This window comes from Lagenorhynchus albirostris, chromosome 3 (genome assembly GCF_949774975.1).
Source record: "Lagenorhynchus albirostris chromosome 3, mLagAlb1.1, whole genome shotgun sequence".
Classification (NCBI taxonomy): Eukaryota; Metazoa; Chordata; class Mammalia; order Artiodactyla; family Delphinidae; genus Lagenorhynchus; species Lagenorhynchus albirostris.
In genome coordinates this window covers 161905957-161925710 of record NC_083097.1, presented here as the reverse complement: position 1 = coordinate 161925710, position 19754 = coordinate 161905957, and the positions used below count along the sequence as shown (strand labels likewise).

Sequence of the window (19754 nt, the reverse complement as noted above, 5' to 3'; positions counted from 1 at the left end):
CACGGAGCTATGAATGAGTCTCGAGATTCCGTCTGCATGCGCCCCTGTCCGCTGTTCTGTGTGTCATGGCCTCGCTGCATGTGCTGCGCGAGGGGCCCGCCCCATCAGCAGGGGGAGTCGCCTGCCTGCCGCTTCTCGGAGGAATGATGCGGTCTGTGGCCATCTGGTCTGGTCTGGGCCGAACCAGGGGTTGGGGGTGGAGAGCCAGCGGCCCCCCCCGGCGGCTGCGGCAATGGACCCCTCTGCCTGGCTGCTGCATGTCTGCTGCGATCTGGCTTGTACTCTTCTTCTTTGGGGTCAGAATGGAACGGAGCTGTCCAGAAGAACTCTGGGGCAGGGCAAGGATGTGGGCCAACCCTGGAAATGCCAGCCCTAGGGTCCAGCAGGCGGGCGAGGAACGGGCAGGGGCTCCGCAGCATAGGAGAGCCCCCAGTGCCCTCCCTGAGGGAGCCGGCGAGGGCAATCAGGAAATGGAACACCGGGACAGGTAACCTGAGGGTGGGGGGCACCCTAGCCGCTGCCTTCAGAGTTCTTCCTGGGGCTCCCTGGGTAGGGTGGGTCTGGCTCACGGGATCCGGGAGGGGTGCCTGGGAATGACTGCCCTTGCCTTTGGTTTTCTGTAGAGGCTCCTGCGGATGGATCTGCCTGTTGCCGATGACAACACCGTCCACTTCAATTCTACCCTCATGGCTCTGATCCGCACAGCCCTGGATATCAAGATCGCCAAGGGTAAGGGCAGGAACGGGAGCAGAGAGGTGGGGCAGGGTGGGTGGAGCCAGGGCCTCGGAGGGCTGAGCCGTTCACCTGCTCAGCAGATACTGAGAGCTTCCCTCCTGTGTGCCAGACGCCGCCCTAAACCTGGAGGATGCGGGTTACACTTCCGGTGGGGGGAGGCCTCCCCAGCGAGGTTGTGAAGGAGTCACGTGGATACCTGGGGGGGAAGCGCTCCAGACAGAGGGACCAGCGGGTGCAGAGCCCCTCCCCCCACCTGGGGCTATGTTGAACTGACTTGCGCTCTGCTCATGGGGGTACCAGGCAGCCTCGAGAGCAGAGGAGGCACCTACTGCCTCTAACCACAGTGGAGAGAAGCTAGGAGGAGGCCTGATATGTGAACACAGGATGGCGGCTCGGAAGGAGGGGATATGGAATATTCGGATTCTGGATATTTCCTGGGAGTCAGGAGGACCAGATGCTGATGCATGGAATGTGGGGTGTGAGGGAAAGAGGCAACGAGGCCACCCCCAGGGGTTGGGGCCCCGGTGCGTGAAGGATGGAGCTGCCGTGCCCTGAGACAGAAGAGATGGCAGGGGCAGGTTTGGGGCAAAGGGAGGGCTGGAGGTTGGTGTTGGAGGTGACACATGAAGATGGTGGCTAGGCAGGAGGCTCTCCAACTTACACTTCCGGTGGAGGCCCCCCGAGAAGGTTCTGAAGGAAGTGAGGGGATGAGTCTTCCTGGCTGTGTTGAAGATGTAGCGTCAGGAGGCATCAGATGCTGGCAGCTTTTAAGCCAGGAGACTGGACGAGCTCTCCAAGGGGATGAGTGGATGGACAGACCCCCGAAGACTGAGCTTGGGGCCACCCCAGCATTAAAGGTGGCCAGGCAGGTGGGTGGAGACCAAGGCAATTCAGGCTCCTACAAGGCGTCGCCAGTGTGTCAGGTGCTGCCCAGCAGCTAAGGAAGATGAGGACCAAGAGTGACTAGCGGATCCTGTGCCAGGTCACCACTGGTCACTTTGACCAGGGCAGCTCTGGTGGAGGGGTCATGGCCCTCCTGCCTGGAGTGGGTTTCTGAGGCCTGGCGGTAGAGTGGATGTGACTTGACAGCTGACGGGACAGCAGGGCAGAGAGAGCAGCACATGCGTCACCAGAGAGAAGGAAGTTGGGAGAGTAGCTGGTGGAGGGCTGTGTCCATCGTCCAGAAGAGGGTTGGGAATCAGGGGCTGAAGAGAGAGGCCAGGACTCCACCCAGCTGAAGCCCCTGGGAGGCTATGAGGAAGGAAGACTGCACTTTAGGGACACATGTTCTTTCCAGGGCCCTGGGGAGAAGAGGGGGAGAAGGAGACAAGACTGGAAGTTGCTCGGAGTGGGGACATTCGGGGAAGGAGACCAGCAGCTTCCAGTGGGACAGTGCCCAGTGAAGGGACGGGGCACGTTGAGGACAGACATTATGAGAGCCAGGAAACATGCAGATGAAGGTAGAGAGAGCAGAGGTGCCCCCAAATGGAGTGAGAGAGAATCAGGAGTGAGGCCGAGACTCAGGGGACAGCGTAAGTGCCACTTGTCTCCACACAGTGTAAGTTTCTTTCTCATACAACAAGTCAGAGGCAAGTGGTCCAGACTCGCCAAGCATCTCGGTGCACATGACCAGCGGGGGCCCAGGTTCTGTCCACGTTGTGGCACTGCCTGCCCCAGACTGTTTGCTCATCAGCATGGTTGAAGCTGGTGGAGGTTCCAACCCAGGGAGGTGAGGAGGCAGAAGTGTGGGCAGCAGCTATCTTGTAATCACGTGGGAAAGTGGACTCACCTTGCCCACCCAACTTCCCTGTCCTCAACTCTAAACCTTGGCAGAAGACTTCACCCTCTCTGAGCCTCAGCGCATGTATTAGCTAGCTATGCCATGTAACAAATGACCACAAATTTAACAGCTTAAAACACACCTACTTATTAGCTCACAGTTAGGTAGGTCAGAAGTCCAGGTGGACTCAACTGGGCTCTCCGTTCAGGGTCTCACAAGGCCAAAATCAAGGTGGCGAGGCCACCTTCTCTAGAGCTTCTCTGGAAGTTCCGAGGAAAAATTTACTCCAAAGCTCCTTTAGATGTTAGCAGAATTCAGTTCCTTGTGGCTGTAGGACTGAGGTCCCTGTTTCATTTCTGGCTTTTAGCCAGAGGTTACACTTAGCTCCCAGGGATGTATCTAATTCTTTATGTGCTCCAAATCGCTCTAACTTCTTCTGCTGCCAAGAAAATGGTCTGGGGCTTCCCTGGTGGTGCAGTGGTTAAGAGTCTGCCTGCCAATGCAGGGGACACGGGTTCGTGCCCCTATCCGGGAAGATCCCACATGCCGTGGAGCGGCTGGGCCTGTGAGCCATGGCCACTGAGCCTGCGCGTCTGGAGCCTGTGCTCCACAACGGGAGAGGCCACAACAGTGAGAGGCCCGCATACTGCAAAAAAAAAAAAAAGAAAGAAAAGAAAATGGTCTGCTTTTAGAGGGATCACCTGATTAGGTCAGACCCACCCAGATCAGCTTACAGTCAGCTGACTTGGGACTTTAATTACATTTGCAGAGTCCTTTCATAGCAGTCCCTAGACTAGCATTTGATTTAATTTTTTTTTTTTTTTGGCTGCATTGGGTCTTCGTTGCTGCCTGTGGGCTTTCTCTAGTTGCGGCGAGTGGGGGCTACTCTTCATTGCAGTGCGTGGGCTACTCATTGTGGCGGCTTCTCCTGTGGCGGAGCATGGGCTCTAGGCAAACGGGCTTCAGTAGTTACAGCACGTGGGCTCAGTAGTTGCAGCACACAGCCTTCAGTAGTTGCAGCATGGGGGCTCAGTAGTTTTGGCACGCAGGTTCTAGAGCATGCAAGCTTCAGTAGTCGTAGCACGCAGGCTCAGTAGTTGTGGCTTAGTTGCTCCGTGGCATGTGGGATCTTCCCAGACCAGGGATTGAACCCGTGTCCCCTGCATTGGCAGGCGGATTCTTAACCACTGCACCACCAGGGAAGTCCAAAGCATTTGATTGAATAACCAGAATTTTGCTGGGAAAGAAGGAGCAACTTTAGATTTCTGCCTGCCACAGTTCTGTAAAATGGGTCTAACAGTGCACCTACTCTTGGTACATAATGCCTTTGAATCCCAGCTGCTGTTTCCCTCTGGGGACCTGTGTTCAGGGGTCTGAAGATAACCCAAGACCTGGGCTCAGTGATTCGCTAGAAGGACTCAGAACTGTTTTGCTAACCGTTATGGCTTATTACAGCAAAACGATACAGATTAAGATCTGCAAAGGAAACAGGCACATGAAGCAGGGTCCGGGAGAGACCAAGAGGGAGCTCCCACTCCCTTCCAGTGGAGTCACATGCACACTGCTTACTTCTCCCAGCAATGATGTGTAACAACATGTATGCAGTGTTGCCAACCATCCAAGCCCACCTGAACTTTGGTGTCTAGCGTGTTTATTGGGAGTTGGTCGTTGTAAGCTTGGCTGACCTTAGTTGCTCAGCCTCCAGCCCCTCTATAGGTCACGCTGATACCACGTGACTCAAGGCCTCCACCATAAATCACATTGCTAGGATAAACCATCTGGCCTGGCCCAAGGCCCCTAGGTAAACAAAAACACTCTTATCAGGCAGGACACTCTAGGACTTAGACATTATCTTCCAGGAGCCGGTCAAGAACCAGGCATTCCTGGGGCTTCCCTGGTGGCACAGTGGTTGAGAGTCCGCCTGCCGATGCAGGGGACACGGGTTCGTGCCCCGGTCCGGGAGGATCCCACATGCCGCAGAGCGGCTGGGCCCATGAGCCATGGCCGCCGAGCCTGCGCGTCCGGAGCCTGTGCTCCGCAGCGGGAGAGGCCACAACAGTGAGAGGTCCGCGTACCACAAAAAAAAAAAAAAAAAAAAAAGAACCAGTCATTCCTTTGGAATGTGCAAGGTTTGGACAACCCAGACCTGCTGAGTTGTCTCTTATGGCACAGAACCCCTTCTGTGGGACTTCCCTGGTGGTGCAGTGGTTAAGAATCCGCCTGCCAATGCAGGGGACATGGGTTCAAGCCCTGGTCCGGGAAGATCCCACATGCCGCGGAGCAACTAAGCCCGTGAGCCACAACTACTGAGCCTGTGCTCTAGAGCCCGTGCTCCGCAACAAGAGAAGCCACCGCAACAAGAAGCCCATGCACCACAACGAAGAGTAGCCCCCACTCACCACAACTAGAGAAAGCCTGCATGCAGCAACAAAGACCCAACACAGCCAAAAATAAAATAAATATATATATTTAAAAAAAGAACCCCTTCTGTGGGACTTTAGCAAGTCCAGCCTTTAGGACACTCACCAGATTCCCCACGTGAGGATTTCAAGGACTCCGGGGATGTGCCTGCCACTTGGCTGTCATTGTCACTCATACCCCAGACCCTACTCAGCTCCCAGAGGGTCACGCCCCCAGCATCTGTGAGCCAGGGACCCCTCCCCGTCCTGTCACCTCCCAAAGTTCCATGGGGCACAGCTCTGGAGTCAAGGAAGTTCAGCCGAGAGCTTGGGGACAACAGTTCTAACAGTGCTGACAGTCACAGCCATTTCAACAGAATCACGTCTCAGGCCAGCTGAGAGTACAACACACTTTTTTTCAACACTGAATTTGCTTCTAAACACACTGAGTTCCTTTCCAGCAGGCAGGGGGTAACATGGAGGAGTGGATTAACCTCAGTGATCCTTCAAAAATTGTGAGGCCCATCTTAGCTGGGAGAGAAAGAGAGCAGGTCCCTCTGCTTATCTGTCTCCTTCTGTGTCTCCTTCTGTGTCTCCTTATCTGTCTTATCTGTGTCCCTTCTGTGTCTGTCCTTCCTCTTCTCTGTCTGTTTCTCCTTCCCACTCACCCCTCTGTTCTCTCCTCCCAGAAGAATCTCATTCTTGCCTGGGGAAAAAATCCTCTGTCGTCATGTTTCTTTTTCTTCTAGACGTTGTGTCTGGATCCCTGAAACCTCCCCCAAGGGGCTTGGGCTGTGTCCCTTCATCCCCCACTGCCTTCCTGTTCCCCACCCCAACCAGAAGGTGATGAGGACAGAGCCAGCCACCTACCTGAACGAACATAAACCCAGTTAACACATCAAAATCCAAAATCCCCAGCCTCATTGACATATACACGCCGCTATATTAAAAATTGATAACCAACAATATAGCACAGGAAACTCTGCTCAGTATTCTGCAATAACCTAAATGGGAAAAGAACTTGAAAAAGAATAGATACATGTATATGTATAACTGAATCACTTTGCTGTATATCTGAAACTAACACAACATTGTTAATCAACTACTCCAGGGAATTCTCTGTTGCTCCAGTGGTTAAGACTTGGCGCTCTCACTGCCAGGGCCCTGGGGTTTGATCCCTGGTTGGGGAACTAAGATCCCACAAGCCACTCGGCGTGGACAAAAAAAAAAAAAAATACTACAATATAAAATAAAAGTTTTTTTAAAACTCCCCAGCCTCAAGCTAACGTTCTGGCTTCTGCTGAGAGCCTGCAGGGAGAGCTTTATAAACACTGTGCCGCCTGCGTGCTAACAGCTGTGGACAGCAGTGGAGGGTTGTGTGGAGAAGAGACGAGCCCTCAGCCAGCCAGTAGCAGAATCTCCACAGCTGTCCAGCATTCCCTGAGTCCGGGCCGGCCCGGACTCTCCTTCAGGACTCCACGTGGCTGACCAGCCAAAAGGCCACTGTCTCGTCCTTTAATACCCTCAAAGACCAGGCTCTGTCTGGAGGTGGGTTCTGCAATGGCCTGGAAGGTTCTGGGGTGGCCTGGTGGGAGCTGAAGGGCTTTGACCTGCCTGCATTATCAGCTCATTGAATGAGAACATCCACTGGGCACCTGCTGTGTGCCTGGGTCTGTCCTTGGCACGTGGGATGGGGCAGTGAAAGACAGACGAACCTCTGGCCCTTGTGGGGCTGTGGGGAAAGAGGCAACAAATAAACAGGCAACGATAAATAAGTAGATTTGTAACGTGTTCAAAAGCGAGACATGTTATGGAAAAGAAAGAGCAGGGTCAGAGGTTGTGGATCCAGGTAGGGGTTAAACCCTAAGTCAGGGGTTCTCAGCCAGGCATAATTCTGCCCCCAGAGGACATTGGCAATGTCTGGAGACAGTTTGGGTTGTCGCAACTGGGAGAGGGCTGGTGCTCACAATAACTGGTGTGTAGGGGCCAGGGATGATGCTTGAATGTCTCAGGGTGCACGGAACAGACCCTGCAACAGAGAACGTTCACCAGAGGTGTGCAGAGTGATGTGGGAGAGGGGAGGACCCTTCGGGCGATAAACTCCGGGACACAGCTGGTTTGTGGGGGACTGATGCCTGAATACCAGGGAGCCCTCTGTCCCTGGGAACCCCGGTGTTAACAATTCTGTACCTGGAGGAGGAGTAAACCTGAGATGTGGCCTTGAGCAGATCTCATGACCCCAGGGGAGGGCCACCTTGAAATCCCCTAAGGACTTTCCCTTTATTTAAATGTGAACGACAGTCCTGAATGCAAGATCTCCCAGTGAATTAAAGCAGAAAGAATCTAAGGTGGTTCTCAACTGGAGGCAGTTTTATCCACCAGGGGACACCTGGGAATGTCTGGGGACAGACTTTGTTGTCAGGACTGGGGTAAGTGAGCGCTGCTCAACGCCCTGCAATGCACAGGACGACCCCACAACCAAGAATGACTGAGCCTCAAGTGTCGACAGTGCTGACAGGGTGAGAAACCTTGGCCTTACCTAATTCAGATGCCAAGAGCAGCTATCTTAATCAGCTATGGCCACCATAACAAAATATCAGAGGCTGAGTGCATAAGCAACAGAAATTTATTTCCTCACAGTTCTGGAGACTGGATGTCCAAGATTCAGGCGCCAGAGGGTTTGGTTTCTCCTGAGGCCTCTCTCCTCAGCTTGCAGGTGGCCGCCTTCTTGCTGTGTCCTCACATGGCCTTCCCTTTGTGCATGTGCATCCCTGGTGTCTATCTCTCTCTTCTTATAAGGACACCAGTCCTATTGAATTAGGGACCACCCTCATGACCTCATGTAACTTTAGTTACTTCCTTAAAGACCCCATCTCCAAATGCCGTTACTGGGGGTTAGGACTTCAACATGAATCTGGGTGGGGGACACAATTCAGTCCATAACAATAGGTATCTTCCTTTTCTTCACTAGAAACAGGAAACATGTAAGCTGTCAGGAGAAAGTGACTTTTCACAAGAATGTCATGTTCTCTTGTTTCCCTTCCTGTGTCTCTGAGAAGGACCCACAGAGACCCCAGGCACCTCACTTAGCTACAGTGGACACGAGACTTAGCTATTAATTCCAACTGCTTCCCTAGAGGAAAAAATAAAACTGTCATAGGTTGGTGTCAAGTATGTTGAGAACCCAGCTACACAGATGATTTTCCCAAGGATCTTCCACAACTTCCCAACCTGTGTCCAGGCCCGCCAATCACCCCTACACCCATGCAGGTCGGCTCCAGTGACCACAGTCCCTTGTATCATTAGACCCTGCAACCACCAGCAGCGAAAAGAGAGACCAGACCGTGGACCGTGCCCCCTAGTGGTGATGTGGTGAACAATAGCATGAGATGATAAAGACCAGAGAAATAAAGCAGGAAAAGGGCATCGAAGGAGGGGCAGCTGTTTTAGGTTGGGAGGCAGCTAGAAGACCTCTTTGATAAAGGGTTTGGGCAGGGACCTGAAGGAGGTGAGGGAGGGAACCACATAGATATTTGTAGAAAGAACCGTCCTGGCAGAGGAAACAACCCATGCAAAGACCCTGAGGCAGGACGGTGCTTGGCGTGTTTGCTGAGCAACGAGGAGGTTGGTGTGGTTGGAACAGAGTGAGCAAGGGGGAAAGTAGAGGAGATGAGGGCGGATCATGCAGGGCCTTGTGGACTCGGGGGATCACCCTGGGTGAGGTGAGAGCCTTGAAGGGCTCTGAGCAGACGAGGCAGGTGACTGATGCAGGTGTCCCTGGGCGCCCTCTGGTGGCTGTGGGAGGAGCAAGGCGACCTGGCAGAAGCGATTACACTGGTCCAGGCAGTTCAGCTCCCCACCGCCTCCATATCATCACTCTGGAACAGGATCTGAGCTTGACTTGCAAAAACGCCCTTCTGAAGGATTTTTCTCAAAATAAAGACATCCGTCTCCAGAGTCACACGGGGGAAGATGAGTGAAAGGTCCACGGAGTGCCTGGCAGATGTCTGTGCTTTGACCCACATCTGCTGAGAAGGAGAAGCTGGGCAGGGGTTCCAGAGGGAGCTCCGGGCTGGGCCCCGGAAATGGAGGAGTGGGAGAAGGAGGGACAAAGACGGCAGATGCTGGGCGACAAGAGGTGGACAGGGAATGGAGGCAAAGGGGGATGTTGAGGCTGTCTGGGCGGTCCAGCTACTCAGCCACAGGCCCCCATGGATGGTTGTTAAACACTGCAGTAGTTCTCTACTGGCTGGCAGCCGGCTCCTGCCCTTCCCCTAGATCTCCTCCCATAATCCAGCAACCACAGGGTTAATATTTGGTCCAGCAGGGATCCTTCAGGCCCTTGCTCTAGCTCTGTCATCAATGTCCATCTCCTACCAGCTGGTAAATGTTTAGAATAGCCCCCGTTTGGGGCTGTGAAACAGGAGTAGAAGCAAGGGCCAAGCTGGTGTATCAGTTAGAATGGATGAGGATGTGCTCTGTAACAAACAGCCCCAAGGTCCTGAACCAACAAAGATTCGCTTCCCACTTCCATCATGTGGGAACTTCCGGGGTCAGCAGGGGCTTCTGTGCGTCAGTCACTCAGGGACCAGGCGTGAGGGGGCAACCACTGTCCCCAACATTACCAGCCGCTGCAACAGAGGGAATGAGAACTCAGGAGGGGCCTGCACTGCCCATTTAATGCCCAAAGCGGGGCCTCACCCTGCTCACACCTTACGGGCAAGAACTCATCCCATGGCCCTGGTCAACCCCAGGGGCCAGGAAGGGCCACACTCCCGTGCACTCGGGCAGGAGGGACCAGGAATGGCTGCTAAAGAACCTTAATGACCACCATGGCTGGAGTGAGGGGCCAGGGCTTGGCTCTGTCCAAGGTCAACATTCACAGGAGGGGATACTCGGTTGAGGGAGAACGTCCTCTATCAGGACTGCTCCCTGAGGCTTACCCCAGGCTCCCTACAGCAGACACCGTCCTAATGCTGTACATTAACTATTTTGATCTTCAAACAACGCAGTGAGGCGGGTAGTATTGCCGTCACCCCCATTTTGAAGATGGGGAAACTGAGGCACGGCACAGTAGACTAACACCCAGGTCACGCAGCTGGTAAGTGGGAACCAGGTTGGCCCCTCAGGAAGCTGGACTGTCCCCCGCATGGTCTTTCGAAGGCCCTGGCCCTGCTGAGGACTATAGTTCTCTGGGTCAGGCCCGCTGGGAACCAGGACCCCAGAGCTTGGGTCAACAGGAACCACTGGCTTTGCGGCTGCCCCAGAGGCCGGCTGATGCCTCTCTGTGCCCACTCACAGGCGGAGCCGACAAACAACAGATGGATGCTGAGCTGCGGAAGGAGATGATGGCCATCTGGCCCAACCTGTCCCAGAAGACGCTGGACCTGCTGGTCACCCCTCACAAGTGTAAGAGCCAGGCCCGGCCTGGCCTCAGGCTCTGTCCCACCAGGACGGAGGGGGAGGGAAAGAGGAGGTCCAGGGACGGCAGGGCTGGTGCACACAGGGGCCCCCACCCACAGTGAGCTCACCCTGTGCCCCCAGCCACGGACCTGACGGTGGGGAAGATCTATGCAGCCATGATGATCATGGAGTACTACCGGCAAAGCAAGGCCAAGAAGCTGCAGGCCATGCGCGAGGAGCAGGTACGGCCCCAGCCCTGATGGCCCTGCCCTGCTATGTCCATCGCTCTGGGGGCATCCAGGCTGGGAGACAGTGGCTTCCTTGTCACCATGAGGACCAACCAGAGCAGTGGGATGAGGCCAGGCTCCAAGGCAGGTCACTGAGACGTAGGACAGTGCCAAGGAGACGTAGCCTGGATTAACTCATCTGCTCCATCAACACTTATTGGACACCTACTGTGTGCCGGGCATGGTTCTCAGCTCTGGGGGTGCATCTGTGAGCAAAGCAGACCAGAATCCCTGTGGAGCAGACTTTCCAGTTGGGGGAATGCCAACAATGACAGACGATTAAATTACATAGCATTGCAGAAAATGCTAAGTACCATGGGAAAAATCGGGGGCAGGGGAGGGAATGTGATTTGAAAGGGGTAGTCAGCGGAGGCCTCGCTGAGGAAGTGACATCTGAGGAAAGACTTGAAGGAAGAGGAGAGGGAGCCAGGCAGATACCTAGGGGGAGAGTGTTTCAGGCAGAGGGCACAGCCAGTGCAAAGGCCCTGAGGCAGGACCATGAGTTTGAGTTCAGGGAACAGCAAGGAAGTCGATATGGTGGAACAGAGTGTGCAAGAGGCAGTGGGAGGAGACAAGGGTGGGGAGGTGACAGGACAGATTATGCAGGGCCTAGTGGGCCTTTGACTTTTGCTCAGAGTGATGTGGGAGCCATGGGGGCTCCTCAGTAGAGGAGGGAAGTGACTTCATGCAGGTGTTCCCAGGTGCCCTCTAGTGGCCGTGGGGGGTAAGGGCTGGAGCTGGGAGACCTGAGAGGAGGCAACTGCACTGGTCCAGGCCGGAACTGATGAGGCCGGACCAGGATGTGGGCTGTGGAGTGGTAAGAAGTGATCCAGTTATGGATGGATTTGGAAGGAAGAGTCTTGAGGACTAGCTGATGGATCAGACTTGAGTGTGTGTGCGTTTTGGGGTGGGGGGGCATGTCAAGAATGACTCCTGGGATTTCACCCCAGGGGTGGGCTAAGCATAGCCTCGCCGCTGCAGCCCTGACCAGAGCCTGAGCCTGGGGCGCCCTCCTCCACCTGTCCCCTGTGCACACACACTGCTCTCTGCTTCCCCAGAACCGGACACCTCTCATGTTCCAGCGCATGGAACCCCCATCTCCAACACAGGAGGGGGCGCCCAGCCAGAATGCCCTCCCCTCCACCCAGCTGGACCCAGGAGGAGGCCTGTGAGTGTCCCTCTGGCCAGGAGGCAGGGGAACGGGGGTGCCCGTCGGGTGTGAAAGCCCCCGGAGTGCCACCACCACCCTGGTCTCTGTGCCCCACACAGGATAGCTCACGAAAGCGGCATGAAGGAAAGCCCATCCTGGGTGACCCAGCGGGCCCAGGAGATGTTCCAGAAGACGGGCACGTGGAGCCCGGAGCGAGGACCCCCCACGGACATGCCCAATAGCCAGCCCAACTCTCAGGTGCCTCCATAGCCCCCCACGCCCCCATGGCTCCCAGGCCCGGGCAGGACAAGAAGGAGGGGTCTGGGCCCCCCCACCTGCAGCTCCGCACACACCGGGCCACCCCCGGGGTCCATGTGTCAGGCCCTGGGGCTCACCCGGCCTCGCCATCTGCCCCGCAGTCTGTGGAGATGCGAGAGATGGGCAGAGACGGCTACTCCGACAGTGAGCACTACCTCCCCATGGAGGGCCAGGCCCGGGCCACCTCCATGCCCCGCCTCCCCGCCGAGAACCAGGTGAGGGCTTTCACCCACCACGCTGGGGGCTGCACTTGGCCTCTGGAATCTCTGCTTCCCCATGGAGCCCAGGGACCCAGGGCTGGGCGGGCGTCCTGCACCCTCGGCAGCAGTGTGCAGGCCCCACTGCCCCTACAGGCCACACCTGGAGCCCCTGGAGGCCCTGGTCCTCTTAGCTCCTCCTTGACGGAGGGCTGAGAGGGGGCGGGGTTCCCCTGGGGCAGGGTACCGTGGCCACCGCCAGGTGGTCTGTCTCTGCCCCGTTTGGGGGTACTTGAGGCAGCAGGACGTGGAGGTTGCAGAGGGGGTGTGGGAGGTGGTGTGTCTGGCCCAGGTGAGAGCAATCAAGAACATACACTCATGCACACACATACGCACACGCACACGCGCTCGCGCATACCCGGGTGTGTGTGCTCGTATACACACACGCTCCGCACACGCGCTCGCACATACCCGGGTGTGTGTGCTCGTATACACGCACGCTCTGGGGAACTTGGCGGGTCCTAGGACCTGGTGGCGGAGTCTGGGGTGGGCCCGGGGGCAGCTGGGGTTCGTCTCTCTGTCTGGTCTCTGTGGGGGCCGCTGGGGAGGAGCAGGTGTGTGCGCGCCCGATGTGTGCCTACGTGTGGCTGCTTTACCCAGCTGCAGGGCTCGGGTGGGCGGGGGGTTGGGGGGGGGTGTCCCACTGCCCCAGGCCCACGGGACCAGAGGGGCCAGAGCCAGAAGCATGGCTGGCTGCCCACCCAGCCTGAGAGGCGGGGCGGCATGTCTGACGGTGGCGGGCTGCCCGTGTGCTGTGCCGTGACATCTGCACGGGGTGGGAGGCTGCGCTGTGCCTGGCTGGGCCAGGGTCACCCAGGGGCCTGGCCTCTGACTGCTGGGAACTTGGGCGGGAGGCACTCACCCTGCATGTGGCTACCCAGCCCCATCCTGACGGGCCCCCACCCCCACCCACCCACCCACCCAGCAGGACTGAGCTGCTGGGCCCCAGGAGACGGGTGGGACAAGCCAGCCGACGGCCACCCCTCCCCAAAGCTTTGAGTGTCAGCAGAGCCAAGGCTGGGGCACATTGCATGAGGCAAAGCTCAGGGCCAGGGGCCTGCAGCCACGCCGTCCCATCTGTCGGTCTCGTGCCTTTGCCATCTGTCTGTGGTGTCTCCTGTCTGTCTCCTCTGTGCTCATGGGAGGACTGCCGGCTGGGCCTGGGGTCGCCCACACACCACCGGGGACTTTAACCTCTCACTCCCTCCCCCTTCTCCTCCCCCTCAGGTCCCTCTCCCCGGCCCTGGCATCTCTTCCATCTACCACCTCTCCACTCTCCCTCTCAGCTTTTATATTTATTTCCTTCTTTCTGTTTTTTCTGTGTGCACCATCCCGTGGGGCTGTGACAGAGGAGAAGGGGCCGGCCACGTGGGAATAACCTCAGTGTATGTACCGCGCCCGCCCGCCGCCCAGCTGGGCTCCGGCCCCCTCTTCCCGCCCACCCCCCCTCGTGGGAGTCCTGTCATCTCTCCTTGTCCTCGGACCCCACCCTTTCTTTGCAGACTGCACCCCCTCCCCCTTCCCCCCTGTGGAGCCCCATCCTCATGTGTTGTGTTCTCTGTGTGCCCCACGTGTGCCCTGGAGGAGTGACCCTGCTCCGCCCCCCTCCTCCCTCCCCCTCCACCACCCCCTTCTCTTCAGAGCCCCCAAGCCAGGGGGTCCAACGTTCCAAGGAGTCTGACCTGCAGCCCTGCCTGGCCCACTTTCTCAGGGGCTCTTTCCCCTAACACCACCCCTGAACCTCTGGTCCCGCAGCCCTGTGTTCCTTAAAACTCTTTCCTCAGGCAGTACCGCTGCCCCCTTAGCTGGGCCGGGCCCTGGGCAATGTCTGCCCCGTCTTCCTCCTCTCCTCTCCGAGCCACAGAGAACCCAGCTGGACCCAGTGGGTGCAGCACATGCAGGCCCCCAGGCTGCAGGCCAAGGATGAGGAGAGCAGGTCCCTCGGGGCCTCAAGTGCCAGGGCAGCCCCTCAAGGGCTCCTTACGGAGGCCAGACTCAGGTGGTCAGAGAAGTCCAGGCCCAGTTGGCCAAGGAGGACGGTGAGCTGGGTGCCTGGCCCTGGGCGTGTAGGCCTGACAGCGAGGAGAGGCAGAGGCTCCTCACCCGCCCTGGAGAGCAGGCAGGGCGAGCGCCGGCCCGGGGCTCCCAGCTTTGCACTTGGAATGGGGGAAGCTCTGCCCTTCGGTCGGCCTGCCTGTCCCAGCAGGAGGTGGATAGAATGGGGCCTCCTGGCCAGAACCCAGGATGAGCCTGGGGGTGACAGAGGAGTCCTGGAGCTCTGGTTGATCAGGACCTGAGGCCCACGGCCGCCCCCACCCCGACCCCGCCCTGGACGGTCACACCGCAGTCACTGGTGGCCGATGGGGCAGGACAGGCCGGGACTCCCTGGTGCCAGCCGCTGACCCCGTCTGCCGGCCTGTCCCCCCCAGACCATCTCAGACACCAGCCCCATGAAGCGCTCGGCCTCCGTGCTGGGCCCCAAGGCCCGGCGCCTGGACGACTACTCCCTGGAGAGGGTGCCCCCCGAAGAGAACCAGCGGCACCACCAGCGGCGCAGAGACCGCAGCCACCGCGCCTCCGAGCGCTCCTTGGGCCGCTACACGGACGTGGACACAGGTGGGTCGCCCTGCAGGGCCCAGGGACCGGAGGCTGTATAAGGGGACAGAGGAGGGGAGATAGGACAGAAGGCAGAGTGGGGTAGACACTGAAGGAGAAAAGACAGAAAGGCTTGGACGAGACCAAAGGGACCAAGCGGTGACAGCTGCTCCTCAGAACCTGGGGACCGACCCCCCTCCCAGCACCCACCAGGCCGTCCTTGGTCCAGGGGGGTCCAGGGGAAGGTGCCCCTCTCTAGAGCCCCTTGGTAGCCTCCCATGTGCACAGACCATGCCACCCCTCCCTCAAAGCCATCTGTCTATCTGTCTGACCCCGTCTGGCCCAGGCTTGGGGACAGACCTGAGCATGACCACCCAGTCTGGGGACCTGCCATCAAAGGAGCGAGACCAGGAGCGGGGCCGGCCCAAGGACCGGAAGCATCGGCAGCACCATCACCACCACCACCACCACCACCCCCCGCCCCCAGACAAGGAGCGCTACGCCCAGGAGCGGCCTGACCACGGCCGGACCCGGGCCCGGGACCAGCGCTGGTCCCGCTCACCCAGTGAGGGCCGAGAGCACATGGCACACCGGCAGGTGGGTGTGGCAGGAGGTACCCCTGAGCCGAGCCCCTGGGCCCCGGGAGAGGAGGGGGCCTACACCCCACAGCCACTCTGGGCAGGGTCCCCACTGCTGCTGTGACCTCTGACCCTGTCCACCATGGAGTGGGCTCCCCAAGCCAGGGGGTTGGGCTCGGGCAGGGGTGAACACTGCCCCCTGCCACTCTGGCTCCCCACTCTGCACCCCCAGCCTCCCTGCCCGCCTGCCACCCTCTCCCTGCCCGCAGCTGCTTCCTCTTTGGTTGTGGATCACGTTTTGAGTTTCTGGCCAGCGTAGTCTTTACAACTCATGACCATGCTGGCTGCCCCGCTGCCTTTTGCTTTCCTTTAACCCGGCTTCCGTTTTTTTTCTGTTGTTGTTTCGATTATGATTTCTGTCCTCTGGACGCCTGTGAGTAATTTTTTAAACTTCTGCTATTTTAACCCCCAAACTTACAAAACTCCATTTCTCATTTCTCTTTTCACTTTGTTGTGTTGGTTTTCGACTTCCCCCTCCCTCCTTGTCTCTCCCACTCCCCCCCCCACCCTCGTCCTCCTCCGCCTCTTCCTGCCCTCATCCTCCCTGTGGCTGTTGCTTTTCTCCTTTTTTTTTCCATTCGAATGTCCTGTGTCCCCCTCTCCTCCCGGTGCCTCTCCTGTCCTTTGGTTTTCCTTCGGTCCTCACCCTCCCGTCCTCTGTGTCTCCTCCCGTCTCCTGGTTGATTTTGGTGTATCTTTTTTTTTGATTTCCTTTGTTTCAATTTTCGTGTAGGGCAGTAGTTCCGTAAGTGGAAGCCCAGCCCCCTCAACATCTGGTACCAGCACTCCGCGGCGGGGACGCCGCCAGCTCCCCCAGACCCCCTCCACCCCCCGGCCACACGTGTCCTATTCCCCCGTGATCCGTAAGGCCGGCGGCTCGGGTCCCCCGCAGCAACAGCAGCAGCAGCAGCAGCCGGCGGTGCGGCCAAGCCGGGCGGCCCCCAGCGGCCCGCGGAGGTACCCGGGCCCCGCGGCTGAGCCCCTGGCCGGGGAGCGGCCGCCCACGGGGGGCCACGGCAGCAGCCGCTCGCCAACGATGGAGCGGCGGGTCCCGGGCATGGCCAGGAGCGAGTCCCCCAGAGCGTGTCGCCACGGCGGGGCGCGGTGGCCGGCGTCCAGCGCGCACGCGGCCGAGGGGCCCCCGGTCCCCCGGCACCACGGTTACTACCGGGGCTCCGACTACGACGAGCCCGACGGCCTGGGCGGCGGCGGCGGCGGCGGCGGGGAGGAGCCCCGGGTCGCCGCCTACGACGCGCCGCCCCCCGCGCGCCACGCGTGCTCGCCCAGGACTCCCCGGGCCGCTGGCCCGGCCTGCGCCTCGCCTTCCAGGCACGGCCGGCGACTCCCCAACGGCTACTACCCGGCCCACGGACTGGCGAGGCCCCGTGGGCCGGGCTCCCGGAAAGGCCTGCACGAAACCTACAGCGAGACCGACGACGACGACTGGTGCTAAGCCCGGGCGAGGTGGCACCCGCGCCCGCCCGGCCCCCCCCACGCACCCCACGCACACGCCCCCCCGGGGAGGAGCCGCACCGGCCGCGGGGCCACCTCGCTGCCACCTGCCCAGCACACGGGGGGAGGCCCGGGAGGGCCCAGGAGAGGACCAGCTGGACGGCCCCGGCCTCTGGAGGGAGTCCCCAGGGCCAGGACACACCAGGGTGTCCCGCAAAGACCCTCAGCCGGACAAGCCGCTCCTGGGCTGCTACTGCGCCCCCCACCCAGCCCCGACCCCCCACGACGGGGTCCCTCGGGGGCAGACAAACCACACAGCCAAGGGATTCTAATTAACTCAGCCATTTTTGGAGAACCTTGGGGAAAATGGAAATTAAAAAAAAAAAAAAAAACATTTTTAAAAGAAAAACGGGGAGAAAAAAATTGCTTCTATTGATGAGTTTTATCATCTCAACTGAATCTTTCCTTTCCCTGGTGAACGCGAGCTGGTGGCCCGTGTGTGGCGAGAAGCCGGAAGCGAAGAGGAAACCCAGCGTCCCACACAGACCTCCACCAGACACACTCATACCCCACACACGTTCTCAGACACACACAGGAGTGCTTGCTGGTTATACCAAACCCTACTATAACTGCCTGCAGAAATCAATTTAAAAAAAATAAACAATTTTAAAAGGACAAAAAAATTAATGATTGAGAAAAGAAGCATTTTTTTCTGACATTTGGTCCTGCTTGAAATAACAAAAGAAAAAAGAAAAAAAAAAAAACACCACCGATTTCCTTTGCTTCTTTTTTCCTTTTTCCTACCTTGTTTGAAAACTGTGGGCTTGGGACTGTGAATTATTGCATGACATTCAAAAAGAAAAAAAAAATAATAAAAAAAAGTTGAATCAAAGGGCTTCTGCATTGGAATGGTCTTTATATTCTCTGCAAAGTACTCCCCAGGTCTCTTTGGGGAAACCATGGAAGGAGGCGCTTTGAAAGTGGCTAAGGATGAGAAAGCTGTAGCTCTCCAGCCAGCACTCTTTGCAAGAAAGTTAAAGCCAAAGACACTGACCAGGGCTTCCCTGGTGGCGCAGTGGTTGAGAGTCCGCCTGCCGATGCAGGGGACATGGGTTCGTGCCCCGGTCCGGAAAGATCCCACATGCCGCGGAGCGGCTGGGCCCATGAGCCATGGCTGCTGGGCCTGCGCGTCCGGAGCCTGTGCTCCCCAACGGGAGAGGCCACAACAATGAGAGGCCCGTGTACCACAAAAAAAAAAAAAAAAGACACTGACCAGCCCATGCCTCTACCCGCAGCCCTCCGGGGGTTCCACAATCTGCCTGCTGCTGCTTCTGCAGGCCAGGTTGTACCTAAAGCAACCATCCTGGATGATAAGCCTTCCTGGATGACCATCCTACATGATCTGGCAAGTGAGACCCCAGTGAGTACATTTGAGGCCCCACATATTAGCAAAACTCCTATTGGAAGCACCCTGGAGGAGGTACCTGGAAACCCAGCTCAGACACCCTGTGCCCAGGGAGTTTTCCGCCCGTGGGAGGTGAGCCCTTCCTGAGGCCTCTGGCACTCTCACCCCACCTACCTGCACCCAAGAAGCTGCTTCTGATGGGCTCCACCCCAAGCTGTATCCCATTTCACAGACTTTCTTGAGATGCCCCTAAGTTACCCGCAGTCATTGGGGAATCCTAGAGATCAGAGTTCAGAGCAGCCCATAGGTGGCAAAAGATGGTCATGGCCGGTTCAAGGTGAAGGCAGCATATCAGAGGTAGAGGTGGGGATGGGCTTCTTATGAGGGGATTGACAGTCTGCCCTCCCTCCACCTTCAGCCCCACCCAACATGTCTTTCCATCAGGCCACAATGCGCCTGCTGAGACAGTCCCACTCCAGGCTTCCAGAAGCTGGCCCCAAAGATGAAGGTGGTAGAGGACCCCCCAACCCCGCTGCCCCCACCCCCAGGGCCTCACCTCCCTGCCTATTCTGTGAATGGTTCTGTGAATATAGTCGATAGCCACAGAACTGTAGTTAGTAAAATTAGGAGGTCAGAGAGCCGTGTTGATTCAGGTGAGCAAAAGGCCAGTTATACCCCGTGTTCAAGTTGAGGTGAAAGGCCTTTCTTTGGTCTGAAAAGGCAGCTCCCGCTTCTCCCAAGAAGGGGCTTCAGAGAATTGCAGAAAACCCGCAGATAAGGAGAGAGGGATCGTTCTCAAGGAACACTAGGGTACCAGAAGAAGGGGTACCAAGCCCCTGGCTGTGTGACCTTAAGAAAATGACTTAACCTGTCTGTGCCTCTGTTTTTCCCATCTGTAAGCGGGAACTAGTAATAGAACTGTTTGTGACGATTAAATGCATTATTCTACATCAGTCATCAGCAAACTTCTTATTTTGAAGGAACAGAGAGTAAATATTTTCAACTTTGTTGCCCAAATGGCCTCTATCTCAACTCTTCAACTCTGACATTGCACCAGAAAAGCAGCCTTATGTTAACGAGTGGGTGTGGCTGTGTTCCAATAAAACTTTATTTATAAAGACAGGCATAGGGCTGGATTGGACCACTCTTCTACATCAGCAGTTCTCAAATGTTTGTCTCAGCACCCCTTTCTTTTCTTTTCTTTTTTTTCCTTTTTTTTTTCTTTTTTTGGCTGCGTTCTTCGTTGCTGCATGTGGGCTTTCTCTAGTTGCTGCAAACCGGGGCTACTCTTTTTTGGGGTGCACGGGCTTCTCATTGCGGTGGCTTCTCTTGTTG

The 19754-nt window shown here is 57.4% G+C and overlaps 1 protein-coding gene across 3 annotated transcripts in view; it reads left to right on the top strand.

The window, feature by feature from the left end:
- Nucleotides 1-17857, top strand: part of CACNA1A (calcium voltage-gated channel subunit alpha1 A) — a 236819-nt gene extending 218962 nt beyond the window's left edge. For all 3 annotated transcript variants that reach the window (XM_060144945.1, XM_060144944.1, XM_060144946.1), the window contains 10 exons: nucleotides 624-729; nucleotides 10216-10323; nucleotides 10459-10559; nucleotides 11663-11772; nucleotides 11874-12012; nucleotides 12174-12287; nucleotides 13679-13714; nucleotides 14759-14945; nucleotides 15271-15521; nucleotides 16296-17857. In XM_060144945.1, the coding sequence (XP_060000928.1) occupies nucleotides 624-729; nucleotides 10216-10323; nucleotides 10459-10559; nucleotides 11663-11772; nucleotides 11874-12012; nucleotides 12174-12287; nucleotides 13679-13714; nucleotides 14759-14945; nucleotides 15271-15521; nucleotides 16296-17015 (1872 nt within the window). In that variant the 3' untranslated portion in view covers nucleotides 17016-17857. The remainder of the gene's footprint in view (nucleotides 1-623; nucleotides 730-10215; nucleotides 10324-10458; nucleotides 10560-11662; nucleotides 11773-11873; nucleotides 12013-12173; nucleotides 12288-13678; nucleotides 13715-14758; nucleotides 14946-15270; nucleotides 15522-16295) is intronic.
- The last annotated feature ends 1897 nt before the right edge of the window (nucleotides 17858-19754 follow it).